General features: G+C 41.0%; 1 protein-coding gene across 15 annotated transcripts in view; it reads right to left on the bottom strand.

Moving 5' to 3' along the window:
- The window catches only part of tns1b (tensin 1b), a 171,834-nt gene that overhangs the window by 96,558 nt on the left and 60,276 nt on the right, over positions 1-15,000 (bottom strand). For all 15 annotated transcript variants that reach the window (XM_069154858.1, XM_069154860.1, XM_069154859.1 and 12 more), the window contains exon 3: positions 8,814-8,851. In XM_069154858.1, the coding sequence (XP_069010959.1) occupies positions 8,814-8,851 (38 nt within the window). The remainder of the gene's footprint in view (positions 1-8,813; positions 8,852-15,000) is intronic.

Below are 15,000 nucleotides of genomic sequence, written 5' to 3' on the forward strand. Positions count from 1 at the left end.
GTTTTTTTTAATTTATTTTTTATGTTGTACCTATCCTTTAACCTATCAACCGACATACATGGCACTGTAGCAGAAGCATTACTGGAGTGTTTGTTCCACATTGCTTGAAGGTGCTGCTAGTAGAAACAAGCTGTGAGGCTGAATGAATACAGTGAAACCAAAACAATAGGCTGAAAGACACCACACAGCGTCACGGACAAGTGCGGCTTCGGATGACAACATTCAGTTGATTCGCTCCTACACGTGACTCCATGCAGGTTATTAGAGTTTTATCCATTGGATGAGTGGCTTCAATCTCAGCTGAACTCCTGATAATAGTCGAGCAGCGTAAGTCACAGCAGTTCTCACAGACTTACGGTAAGCGTGGCATTTTAATTTGCTGCCACGACCTCACCGGCTATTAGCCAGTAGCAGACAAAGAGACACCACAGAAGAATGTTTGGTACAAATTTGCGGCGCATTAAGGATTATGCCTCAGCGTGGAAAGAATGGCCACCGCCTTTGATGTTGCTCGGAAGTAATTACATGGAGGGTACCTTTAACAGCAACACCTTCAGCCGGAGTCGTGTTCTCCAGATGTCGGCTGATGTTTTCCCAAGCGTTGTTTAATTTGCTATTAATGACAAGGGCCAGGAAGGAAAGGGAGGGCTGCCGAAGAGGCGACATGTACTTTATGGAAACAAAACAACACGCTTGTTTACGTGAGGTAGACACCTTTAATGTCGGGACCGGGCTGAACTGTGGGAAGTGGGAATTCCCCGCTTTATAGTGTTCATGTGTCTGTATGTTGTTGTACATCGGCCTATGTGATTCAACACTGTGATGCAATTATGCAGAACAGCAGATACATCTCTGTTTGTTAGGAAACGTAAAGCGTGGCAAAGTTAGCCGTCTGTATTTGTGGCTAATATGTTTCTTTTAGTCTGGTCTATTTCCTGTGTTGTGGCTTTATTACCTTCATGATGCCGTGACTGCTGTCTGTAATCACGTCAACACTGCGGACATCCGTGCTGCAACTTCTTTACTTTTACAGCAAGTTCTTAATGGTGCAATATGATCATAAAATGGGAGGAGTACCTGAGATTTTTTTTGGCAATATGCCAAATTATACACAGACGGACTCTGCTTGTATACATTGCTAGTTGTTTAAGCTATGAAATGTAGTCTTATTAGTGCAATGTGTTTTAAGTGTTGTCTATTTTTCATGTGAAGTTCAGTTTCTTTTTACTTAAATATCACTATTTATGACACACAAATGAATGTTTTTTTCATGAATAATGTTATTTTACATCAAAAATGCAGAATCTTATCCAACGTAGGAGCCCCCTATGGGGACAAAAAAAAAAAGTACATCAAATCGTATCAAATCGCATCGTACCGTATCGTATCGTATCGTATATTATCGTATCATATATTATATCTACCAAAGCGTCTGGACTGAGACACATCTATAGAACTCAGACTGGAGTCAGATGTCAAACCACCTCCAAATCTGGTTTGGATCCGATGTGCAAAAGTCGCATTTAATTTATTTTTTTTTTTTTCAGATACAATCTGGATATGACAAAAAAAAAATGGCCTTAGCTCACTCTCTATTTCCCTTGGACATGATCACGAGCCCTTGTGACTGGACAGATGCACGTATGACTGGGCTGCCTCTGTTCTTCAATTTGACTTTTCAGACTAGAAAAACATGGTGGCTCCTCCAGAAACGTTGATTAAGGCAAAGAAGAATTAACGGAGAGATCAATAGTCCTTTATAGATTTTGCTTTGCAGTGAATGAGGAAAAGAAAGAGAGGCTGTGGAGGAAGAAAAAGGAGAGCTGAGAAAAAGTGACAAGCACACAGAGCAGTTAAAGTAAAAGATGAACATTGACTGAGAGAGAACGACGGGGAGGAACACGGAGAGCACCCTGGATGAGGTCCATTTTCAAAAGTCTGACTCAGGCTTTCCCGAGCAGCGGCCGGGCCGAGCAGATCTCCGTCCCCCAGTGCCCAGTGAAACGTTTCACCAACGCCCATGCAGTGTGCAGGCCAGATTTAACATGGGGGGTTTTCTTCCCACAGGGTCATAATTAGGCAGCAGGAGCTCAGACACACTGGAGGAACAGAAAACCTGTCACCTTAAATCAGAGGACAGGCTGGAGATATGTAATGGTGGGGACACATTCAAAAAAATATCTCCAAACTACTTCGGCATTTAAGGAGGAGGCGTCTTTCGGCAACACGCTTAAGCCACAGCTGTTGTAGCGGTCAGAGAGGCTTAGCGACACCGGAAAAAGACGGTGCACGCTCCGTAATCAGGGGGAATGAAATGAAATCTCATGTAATGTTCAACAAAGTCCTTCCCCTCGCTTGGTTCTTCACTGTCTGCTTCATACACTTGGCCCATTGTTGACATTCTTTCCAGCAGCTCTTGATTACTCCATCATGTTAAAAGCTGGGCGTTCCTGTTTGTTTTCTCTGCTGTATCTATGCACATGTCACTACCATGCAGTTCCTAACACATGGTCGTAAGCCACGGCTCCTTGTGCAAGCCATGCGCCCACGCCTAGAACAAGGAGGGATGACAGGTGACTGGTTTTGGTCTTCACGAAGCTCACAGATCAGTGAATCTGTGTTTGGATTTCTCTTGTTATCACAGGCTACCGTACTTGAGTTTGAGTAGCAGCAGCTTGTTAACGATGGATTAAACGACGGTGTGTGATGTCCAGCTCGTCAAACCCACAAAGGGTTGTTGCTCGACGCCACTGTTGCATTTTAGCATTTTTCAGCTCATTGTTTTGGTTTTACGCGCCACAGCTTTACTGTTTTGATTCACTCTTTACCACTCTCATCAACTTAGGGGGGAAATGCTAATTTAGCTCCATAGCTGTTGTATTTAAGTACCTGTTTTCTAGAAATGACAGCTGTAGCAGCCTGTTTGGTACCGTGACAGCTGCAGCAGCATTATGAGGGGATGTTGATTCTTCTGGCACTTTGTGAAAAGTGCGAAATACATACATGTATTATTCAATTATTTTTTGTCAGTGTTGTGTTTTTCTGCTGCCTCAATGTGACCAAAATAAGTACTTATTTGATGCAGTTTTAAAATGTTTGTGTTTTTCCCCAGTGATACGTTAGCAACAGTTTAATGTCTCTACAAATACTGGATTTTTTTCCCACAAATATTTAGACTCTGTGTGTGAAGCGTTCTCATCCTCATCATGTGAAACTAATCAAAACTCCTGGAACTATTCCTCCTCATTCCAAAGGAGCCCTCATATTAGATGCCATATGATTTATCCCGTGTTCGAGTTGTTGTTGTTGTGTTCTTCCTAACGTGTGTTGCCATTAGGAGGAAGGCAGAGCAGCGAGCATGTGTTCTGTCCTGTGACTGCTAATTCAATTAGCCTCAGAGCTGCTGGATGGCTGGCTCTGTATTTCATCAGACTGCGAGCTGCTTTCTTGAAAGTACGAGCAGATACCACGGGCAAAGACCCAAGGGAATATTTTGATTGCGACCCCACCCTAGCCATTTTGCGTTTCCCCAAACAAGCTCCCGCCTTCAGTCTGTCACGGCCGTATGACTTTGACACAGCGTCTTGTATGTTTCCTTAACGGCGGTTCACCCCCCCCCCCCCTCCGCTCTCTGCTGTAACTCCCATTTCTCACCCTCTGCAGGGCTGCCACCGCATGGAAAAGGAAGGAAGCTGTTAATGTTTTCGCAGGGTTTCAATACCATGCCTACACCTTTGAAACTTTACCTCGCTTGGGGGTTATGTAATACCTCTTTTCCAACAAAAATGATGTATTTCAGCTATAAATGCGCTGAATGATCACACTGCCTGAAACAAGTGGAACGATACTAGCTGTAAAGTTTTACTGCATGTCATCAAGTCTGAGGAATAAACAGAAGTTGAATTCTGAGAGGAGTTGCGTGAACATTTAGACACAAATGAAAGTTAAAACCACCTCTGACAGCAGGTATTTATTCCGCCATTGTAAGCAAAAAAAAAAAAAAAATCGAAAGCCCGGTCTTTCTTGTGCCAAAGCGACAGTACTAAAAAGTCTTTATGATTGGGAAAAAGCTTTACTGGTGCTCAGTTGCAGTGACACAGCGTCCAATTAATGCCTGTGTGATAAATCCGCCCCGTAGTGAAATGGGGGCATCGACAGGAAGTCAGTGGAACAGAAGTCAAGGTTAATCATGCCAAATGATCCCGACAGCTGCTGTACTGCTGAAGCAAAAGGCTACATGAGTCAGAACAGAGTTTGATGGCCAAAAAAAATTAGAAAAACTTCTTGGGTCAGTTCTGTTGACTAGTCGCCAACTAATGGGGCTTGCTCCATCAGTAGTCTGTTTGTGCTCTGGCTCAGTGAAGCCAGCCTGGTATTACCGGACTCAATTTCACTGCGTGAATATGAGTCCAGTCACGCTCCACTGGGGATTGCTTCGTCACTGCATCGTAATGGGTGTAGACTGTGGATTCATTTCAGTGCAAAACTATTGGAGCAGCCTTTAACCAATCAGCATTGAACACAATATGCTAGTTGGTATTTGCTAGTGTTGCTACAACTGCTTGCAAAAAAAAAAAATCGCCGTCACCATTGTTGCAACTACATTTTGAAATAAAACCTTGACTTCAACAGCACCTGCAGATCCGGTGGGCATTTAGGCTTTTTCTTCAAGGACTTGAATGCATGCTTCCTGTCAGTTGGGCTTCAGTCCAGGGTTTTCAGTTGAAGGATGTGCTCTGTAATACCAGACTCTACCTCACCAGGTGAGGAGAAGGCCAGCTACAAATCTGACAGGCTCTCTTAAAAAAAAAAAAAAAACATGCACCTCATATGTGTGGATACAGGTGTTTGAATGTGTCCACGACTCAGAGACGATAAATAATACAAGATAGATGGAGTGTCTTATTCTTAGCCGCATCGAGGACTTTATATCTCCAGGTGATCGCTCAGAAATGTTAAAAATGTCAAGAAGCAGAAACCACTGACATGCTCACAGTGCCAGAATGAGGTTTGGAGTTTCATCCAGAAACCTCCTGGAAAGGAGCCGCCATTTATGTAAGAGATGGCAAGCTGCAACTCAACCAACTACTTTGATTATTATTTGAATCGATTTGTCTTCTAAAATGTTTCAGTAGCATGCTTCAAGCTTGATAAGCATGAAAAAGGAGCTAAGTGTTTGTAAAAAAAAAAATGCCACCACATGGAGCAAAACAAAAGGAGTATTTTGCAGCTTTTCACTTGGCAAACACGGCGAGCCAAATGAGGACATCAGCAAGCAGCAAGCAACGGGCCTCAAACCAGAAACACGGTGGGCTCAGTGAAAGGAACTAAAAGGGTCACAAACAACAAATCTGAAATAACAAAAGCATGCAATGGAAGCGAGCCAGAGCAAAGAAACAAGAAGTGTCTCCACATTTTTCAAAACATGCATTTGGAGAATTTCAGTAGCTGGAAAAAAGAAAAACAAGTGCTTCATCATTTCAAAGCGGTGGAACGAAAAATGTTGTGGAGTGAAAAAGTGTGGATGTTCTTCCACTTTGCCTTCTCAGACCTCTTTCCTCATTAACAGTGGAACACGGTGGTTTCCTTCTCAAAATAACACTTGACAGGCAACGAAGGATCGGTGAAATCAAATAGGTTCTACTCAGCACCTCGGCTTATTCCTGACTTTAAGTGCTACCCAGAAACAGTAGTTCAGAATATAGGTGGACTGGCAGGTGTTGAGTCCACAGTGAAATTTCCAAAAGAGTTTGTGTGGCAAGGAATGCAGCATAAATTAAAAAAAAAGAAATTACAAAATATAACTTTTTGGAATTTAGGTAATATTCTATATTTTTCTTTTTTTTAATAAATCCCATCAAAAACACCAAAATCCACAAAGAACACCGGAACCCATTTAGGACACAATCATACACTGGATAACAAGCTTTTTTTATTACTACGAATGTGGACACGGTAGTTTGATTTAGTGCTACATACACATCCCGCTGCTCTAACGCTGCGCTCAACTTCAACTAGTGAGGTCGTGGTTACAAGATTGGACGTCGTGTGTACCGTATGTTCGCCGTTCAAGTCGTGAAAACACTGTTGCTAGGCAACATCAATGTGGACAGCGTCTGGAAGCCACAGAGGCAAACAATTTAGCAAGGGGGAATTTGCTTTCTAGCACAAAAAGATATTGTTTTGCTGCATTAAACAGAAACATAGTTGATTTTAAGGACCACTGAAGTAACTGGGAGAAATACATAATTCTTCTTTAGCACTATTACATTCTCATGTTATTGAATTGCAGGTGCAGGGTGGGAGCTTCTACCGCTTCTATATCTTTAGACCGAAATTAGCGTGAGCAGCCCGTGAGCTCTTAAGCAGTCTGAGGTTTTACCTTTCCTTAATGCTTTCACAGCAGGACAGTGGGAAAGTCCCAGACATCCTGCCTCTCTATTTATTTTTAAGATTTTTTTTTAATAATAATTTTTTTTTTTTTTTTTTTTTTTGCCTTCATTCAGATGTGCAGTGCAGTGTAGACAGACAGGATATGTGTGAAAGAAAGCAGGGGAATGACATGCAGTAAAGGTGAATCAAAACAGGGACTCACTGCTGACGGCATTTGTGCCCATTTGGTATAAACCCTAGAGAACCGAGCAACATGTGATGTAGCTGGATAATTTTACTTTGAAATCCATCTCGTCTCTGGTGAGCCAATCTGCTGTTTTTAGCTCCTTCCTGTCATCGCCCAGAAGCGAAATTTTACTGACAAGATAAAAAAAAATAAAAAAAAATCACATCCAGTTGTGAGCAAACATGCACGAGGGTGGAGGACACATTCTGTGACCATTTGTTTGCAGTTATCAGGTTAAATATGGACCACATATTAGTCTTATCTCCAGACAGAGATTTATAACTGTAGTGTGAACTGTTCCTGCTTCGGCTTATTATCGAGTACTCGGAATCCTGGTTTATAAAATGAATAAGTCATAAAAATGTACCCGGCGGTCCTGCAGGCCCGACTTGAGTGCCGATTGTGATCGAGCTTGACCCTGTCGCAGTCACTCCCTTGTTTTTCATCTCAGGCTTGTTAGCTAATTGTTTCCTGCCAAAACTATGACAATTTTTAGCTGATATGTTTAGACTGGCTTCCTGAAATCCAAATGTTATCAGCAAGTATGTACCGTACACTTTCACCCATCACACTTTGTTCTACAGTAGAGGAACAGAAAAACAATGAGTGGGTGGATTTTGCATGTTTCAGCTATGTATTTATCCTCAAGAAAATCTATTCACATGACTCTTATTGAGGACCTCATGAATATATAAATTAGACAGAAGTTTACATAGACGTGCCCAATTAAGTTCAATTCTAGTTATTTAGCCCCAAATCACACATAATTAATCTTAGTGTACTAATTCAATTAGTTTTCTAATGTAGCAAAATATCCATCTCAGATTTTTTTAAGTTGATAATTTTTTTTTTTTTTTTTAATCACACCAGGTTCACAGGAGGCACAAATCATTAATAATCTGTAATTGTTCTAAATTTCTGGATATAACGAGAAAATATATAAGAAAACTGTGATTTCACTTGTCAGCCAGCTCATTCAGCTCTGGAGCTGCAAGTTTGGTCATGATTAGGTTTGCTAACGGTGCTGACTTAATAAAACCAAGGTCAAATGTTATAATTTCCCTGTGAAGAAAAGGCACACTATGAAAAAAATAGAATTAATAGATTTTAGAAGAAAATCTTCAGCACAAGAACATTTTAATTTTTTATAAAAAAAAATTCTTATTTTGCAGTTGAGAACAAATCTATTGAGTCTGTATCATCTTGACATAAACAATGATAAACAAGTAGCTATGAGGTCACGGTTTGTGAAAAGAGATGTCACTTCTGAATTTCAACACTTTGGCAAATAAAACTAAAAGTAAGCACCGAAAGTACAGCAGGTTCATGGAAAAACATGTTTTGGTCATTTCAGGGAATCCATTCATTCCTATTATTTTGGCACTCCCTTGCAGGGAAAGGACAAATGAGTGAGGAGGCAGGGCTTGGGCTTATCATTTCATCCATTATTGTTTGATAACGTCCCTGTGGAGGCCTGTCCCACATAGCTGGCCAAAGCACACACACACACACACCCCCCCCCCTCGTCTTTAACGTGGACTGTCTGCCCTGCACCCCTGGCATTTCCTGTGAGTATAACACAGAGCGGGCGAAGCTGGCAACTAGCAACCTTTTCTATAATGGATACCAGATGAAGGGTGTGTGTGTATATATACTCTAGGTGTGTGTATGTGCTGTATGCTGCAAATCCTGCTGTAATTTCCCTACATGGAATTTGTATGTTGACGCACAAAAACACACAACTTTCTCCTTCTAAGACCCTGGCACAAACTTCAGCTTCAGCGTGTTTTTTCCCTCCCTTTTTCTTGCACATGCTCTTCTGTCCCCAACAAGATGAATCAAGCCCCTTCCAGAGGTCTTTTTTATTTTTAGACTCGGGGCGATCTCCAAGACGCAAGAGTTCGTCCAATGTAAATATATTCTGGTACAAAGAGTACTTGTTTGGACATTCTTAAGATTTTTTTGCAGAGCATAAACTCCACCTACCCCGACATCTGCGTGTATATGCACACACGTACAATGCACACATCCTAAAGGGTTAGCAGACTCCACCTCAAACATCATATTTCCTCCAGATAAGCTCGCGTGCAATTTAAAGGGAAAGTTCACAGTTTTCTAAGGGGCCCTTCTCATGTGGAAACTCGCACACATCTGATGCATAAAACCATAAAGTGACAATTGTTTTGATTCTTACCTTGACTTCGCATTTCTTGTGGCAAGCTATTCGGCACACTGGAGGAAAAAAAAAAAAAAAAAGAAGAGAGAGAGAAAAGGGAGTTAAGTTCACGGTTCATAAAGCTCTCCCCAACATTAAGGAGAAATTCAGACTGTGTGGTGCGGCATGAATCATGACATTGAGTAGTTGAGCGGTTCATTCCGATTCCCCAGTGTTTGTTCTTGTGGTAAAAGTCAAACATCATCTGCTGTTACCAGGCAAACGGTGCTCAGCGTATAAGCTTTGTGCTTTCAGGAGTCCAGATCCCTCTCGAAGGCTTAATTCACTTCTCAGAAGGACAAAACGCTGTCGGAGATCTGAAGTTTGTGTCATCGGTTTAAGAGACACGTGGAAAGTAAAGTATCTCCGCAAACTGAAATAAACATGTGGTGGTCTTTTTACCGAATGAAAATCGACACCAGCAGAAACATTTTTCAATCAGCACCAGACGACAGTTTTACAGTTGCACAGATGTTTGAGAGATGCTTATCGAGACAAGAAAGAAAGAAAAAACTCAACAGCACGTAACAAAGGAACCTTTGCATCCATTTCAGCTTCAGTGCAAATGCATTGTTTCTCCAGACTAAACATGTTTTAGTGCAATTAATAATTCAAGATGTTTCCCCTTTTTCTTTTATGCACATACAATAGACCACAAAGTCCGGTCTCTTGGGGTCTGCAGTTAGAAAATATTACACATTTTGCAGAATGCTATAAGGAAATGAGTCGATTTTTCCCTCATTTTAGAACAAATAAAATGGTAACATGCAATTTTATGGATCCTCTGAGACACCCTGATCTAATGTGGGGCCCCATTAAAAAAAAGAAGTTTCTCTTCTCTTTTTTTCTCTTCTCTAGTTCCCTTTTTCTACACTTGAATCAAGATTTTACGAGACTTTAACTGAGCGAATTCAATCCTGTTCATCATGACAATGCTAACATGCTAATGTTGCGCAGGTATAAAGTTTACTGTGGTCAGCAACCGAGCTTCGGTTGAGCATTTGCCAATTTACAGGAACGCCATTATTTTAGCAGTAATTTGGTCACAAACCGGACTGGAATTTCAAATCCACGTTGTTGCTACATAAAAGTGTACACAACATTCTTTGTTTGGCATTAGCCTTGGTTTGGGGGGTCACAGTTTGGTACCTGTTCGATGCAGCATAGAAAACAAAAGAAATGCATTAAATAACATTTTCCCTACTTATTTTGAAAAGTTTGAACAGAACTGACCATCATTTTACAATTAAGGTGCTCAAATGTTGCAAATTGTCAATAAGAAAAGAGAAAAAAACAACTTGTATACTCACAAATGTAACAAATATTAAATTAAAAAGGCAAGTGACAGAATGGGCAAATTACACTTCACCTAGCGGAGCATCTGAATTTCTGTATTAGTCCAAGTTCAAGGTATTTCATCCAGTATTTATCAAGACATTTCACTCCAGACTCATTGAATGCTGCTAGTGGCTAAAGTTTATTTAGAGAAGACAATCTTATGTTGAGGGTTAAAGCAGAGATAAATCTAGAAAATCTAATCAAACAAGATCAAAGAGATTGTTTAACTCTGAAATTTCCAGGAATCTTTCCCAGCTTCCCTTCAGTCCTCGAGCCCTCTGTGTGGACTCCCACTGGGTCTACAAATAAGGGTCAATAGGCGAGAGCACCTGGACCGGCGGCTCATAAATCGTCAGATCCCCTCGAAGGCCGGCGAACCAAAACACAGCTCAGAGTGCCGAGGCGTATAGCTTTCCAAATAAAAGAGACGGCTGTATGCTTTTACTGGAAGCCTCCACACCTTATGTAATGCATTATTCTTCCTGTCTCCAGCCACATTTTTCAAAGCAATTGTAATATGTATTGTGATTACTTGTTAAGTCATTGATATGATTTTGGGAGGTGGCCAATCCCGACATTGTGAGAGAGTGGCGATGGTGTCTGTGTTATACTGTGTTATCTCAGCAGTCCAGTGTTTTTCTGAACCCTATACTTCCTGCAGTCTGTCTCACTTCGGATATACAGTGTGCTTCTTCTGTCTCTCTGATGCATGTAGATTATTCATATAGAGTGGATTCCTAAAACATTCCTTTGGTTCTAAAAACACATGTACTTCAGTGGGTAAAAAAAAAATCCATCCTCTCGATCCAGATTCAGCTGTGGGTTAAGAAAATGTTCCACAAAATCTAAATGCTGGTAAAGCTCATTTTCAAGGCAGAGCAATTACATAGAAAGACAATGGAGAGGCATATTTTGATGCAAATTCACCAGAGCTGGTTTATGCTGATGCAAAGACACATCTTAACAAGACCAGAATGTGTAAACTCTAGTGATTCTTTTGCACTTTTTTCTGCAGGTGGCTTTTACAAATCACTATCATAAACATACGGAGATAGGAGGAAAAAGGAGGGTGGAAAAAAAAGAGAACAATTTCTGGTGAGTTCATTTAGAAGTTGAGCTGAACACAAAGAGAGACCACTCTCAACATTTCAACTTTGTTCACGAAATATTCTTTCAACTTTGTTCTTGACATTTTGACTTTTTCCTCAACATTTTGCCTTACTGTCAAAATAGAAAAATATATCAATAAATTAAAAAATTCAACTTCATTTTCAAAATGCAGAATACAAAAAAAAAACCTCCTCCTTTTTATTAATGTGGCCCTATACTTTTACTATTTAGTTGTTTTTAAGTTGCTCCATTAAAACTTTGTGTCTGCTTGAAATATCTCAAAAAGTCTTTAACCTTCAGTTCAGGGTCAAAGGTTAAGGGTCAAGCTACCAGCTAGACCGTGTTGAATCTTATCCAGGACATTTTTTTACTTTTCCTTTCTTCACAGGAACACAAGCATCATTCATTTGTTCTGAAAAGGCGTGTATTTTAGTAAACCCACATGCAGCCATGTTTCACTTGAATAAAGTTCACTGTTACATATACAGAAGATGACAAATGTGCACTAACTTCTATTTTAGTGACGGACAAAGATACTGTAACTAGAGAAAGTGAGAAGAGTCCTTTTTAGAGGCTTCATGTGTAATTACATCATGGTGCATTCAGTTTCTATTTAAGCCCTCGCAGCACTATATTTGCACTTGGGGGGTAACATTTGAAAGTCTTTTTGACTTCTTAATTAGAGGCCTTCAAATGTGGGTGGCACTGTAAAGCTCTACCGGAATACACACGGTCCTAAAAAGTCGCTAGTTCCCAGGGTCAAACTGGAGGGAACTCCTCTACAACATGACCCACGTAGTTGGTCGCGGGTAGCAGATCGACTCCACGAGTGGACAAAAATAATGAAACACATCACATTAAGCTGCTGATTCTCCCAGGAACCATTTTCTCCACCAACAGAGGAGCTTGTAAACTTACAACTAGGGTTTTAACGTGATTAACTTTGTAATGAACATACATATTCTGATCATTTATGCCTGCTTTTTGGATGGATGGATGGATGGATGGATGGATCCACTCAAGGTCCATTTCATAGATCTCTATAGTTGTTAATCAAAACACAAAACTTCACCAATAGTCATGAAATTAATTTGGAAATAATAGTGAACAAAAAAAAGCTCCATTTAGCAGCTGGTTTGGAGCTTTCGATCATATTACATGATCTTCCTTGGGCAGACAGTGACTTTCTATCTAAATTTTTAAGTCAACCCACAGCAGATGAGAATCCATGGTGTTCAGAAGAACACAAATACGTATATCTACAATCCCATCTGCTGAGGAAGATCATGTGATACAACTGAAAGTTCCAACAGCTTCTGTTTCCAAATCAAAGGCTGAACTTTGAAACTTAGTAAATTCTTGTATGAGAGAATTATTTGTCATCTCTACTTGATAAATGTCTGAAACAATGAACTGATTGATTTTTAGCCGAGGTGAAAATGCACAAATTGGTGCACTTGGTTATTAGTGTCTCTGTTCTGCACCTGAGCATTTCGGATTTCTTTAACTCTAGAACGTACACAAAGCACATGCACACATAGTATTTCTGTGGTCACGTGAAAAGGTATAAAATTCAAACACACTTCTCTGTTTGCAGGATCAGCATAAAAACTACCTGCCTGTCCATCAGGACGATGTCCAGCGGCCCGTCTACGCACGGGAGACCCCAGTAAACAACAGTCCTGGGCCACATGGGAAGAAGCAGGACTTCCATATTGGGTGTGAAAGCGCAGAGCCGGCAGAGCTCTGGTTAGGTTTTACCTTGTTAGGAAGTTGGAGCTTTGGAGAATAAACAGAGCAGAAATGTTCCTGGTGGAGGAGAGGAGGAGGGAGCAGTGATGAGGAGGGATGGAAGAAGATGAGGGGAAAGAAGATATTGGAGAAAAGACATCTGTGGAAAGGATGAATAATAGAGTGTGTGTGTGTGTGTGTGTGTGTGTGTGTGTGTGTGTGTGTGTGTGTGTGTGTGTGTGTGTGTGTGTGTGTGTGTGTGTGTGCAACAACTGCTGACATCAGTCATTAAGAAAATGAGAGGACAGCCGGGATGGGAATTCGTCAGAATGAGGAGATGATGAGGAGTGTGGAGCTCTGGCTGCTATCTGACTCTGGGTCTGCAGTATGCTCTGCAGCGTTGAAGGGAGGAGGGTTATAAAGAGGTGGAGGCCGGCTGATTTCCTTCCCCCTGGTCCCTTGGAATGAGTGTATACTCCCACAGGGCTGGGCTGGACGCCCTTACAACGCCGAACACAATCAGAGGGCAGGGGCTGGAGAATTTCCTCCCTCTCTCTGCATCCCCTCTTTTCTTTCCCTCTCGTGCACAATCGCAAACACGTGAGCACCAACACGTGTACGTATGGCGTACTAACACGCAGTACGTCACCCCTGTGTACAGACACATACCAGCTCTCTGAACCTGGGACTCCTCACAGTGTTTTCTCATCGGTTTGATGCCTCTCGTGTTACTTTGAACAGAAGTCATAAATAATTCTGCATGTAATAACATGAAAATACTGTGGGCGTAGTTACATGGATTTACTGTCTTTAGCCTTCAATTAAATGAGACTAGTAATGTCAAGATTGTTAGGATAAAGCTCGTGAGCTTCTCGTAGGCAATAAGCCCCATAGAAAGACCAAAACCAACAACGGGTTGACCCTTTAAGTATGTGTGCGTATCAAAAGCCTGATCTGATTCCCTGTGTGTGCCATAACACTCCACTGTTGTCCAAAAGTGTTGTTCTGGCTAACATATCCCCTTATTATGATGATATATGCAACGACAGCGCAGTTTATTCTCACCTAATCCCATATACACAGTCTTGCTGGTGTAAAAACTCACTATGTTCATACGCAGCAACACATTTCTGTGCATCTGTTTGAGGAACCCTTCCTCCACAATGGTTCAAAACCAACACATACGTCTTAATGACGCTGCTGCTTGTTATGGACACATTACAAAAGATGGAGGATAGCGAATGACATCCTGAGTGAGTTCATGGTACAACCCTTCCTTATGTACAACCCTGTTTACATAAAAGTTGGGATGCTGTGTAAAGTAAACAGAATGCAATGATTTGCAAATCATGTAAACCCATATTTAATTGAAACTAGAACAAAAAGACAACATATCTAGTGTTGAGACTGAGAAATTAAATTTTTCTATGAAAAATATATGCTCATTTTGAATGCAGTGACGAACTGTGTTTACAGACAATGGTTTTTGGAAGTGTTCCTGAGCCCATGCAGTGGTTTCCACTACAGAATCCTGTCTGTTTTTAATGCCATGTAGCCTGAGGGCCTGAGGATCACGCTTATCCAATATTTGTTTTTCCTAGCGTACAGAAATGTCTTTGGATACTCGGAATCTTTTTATGAAACGATGTTTCTTTTTGCCTTACATAACCTTTCCAGACCATTATTGACCCTGTCCCAACCTTTCTGAAATGAGTTGCTTCCATCAAATTCAAAAGAAGCATATATCTTTGATAGAAGAATAGAATTTCTCAGTTTCAACACCTAAAATGCTAACCACCAAGTGAAGACACAAAGGACACCGAGATAATTTAACGTGCCTCAACACATTAGCTTCCTCCGATACTCATTGCCTTAAGCTGGTTGCAGTTTCTGTGTCCATTAGTAGGTCAGTAATTGTTGACACTCAGCCGTCGCTGTCAGTCATTTGATTCACACAGGAGTGCCATCATTCAGTCCACAGCCAAAA

Source organism: Embiotoca jacksoni, unplaced genomic scaffold (genome assembly GCF_022577435.1).
Source record: "Embiotoca jacksoni isolate LCO1_2020_lvr unplaced genomic scaffold, fEmbJac1.0.p SCAF_2, whole genome shotgun sequence".
Lineage (NCBI taxonomy): Eukaryota > Metazoa > Chordata > Actinopteri > Embiotocidae > Embiotoca > Embiotoca jacksoni.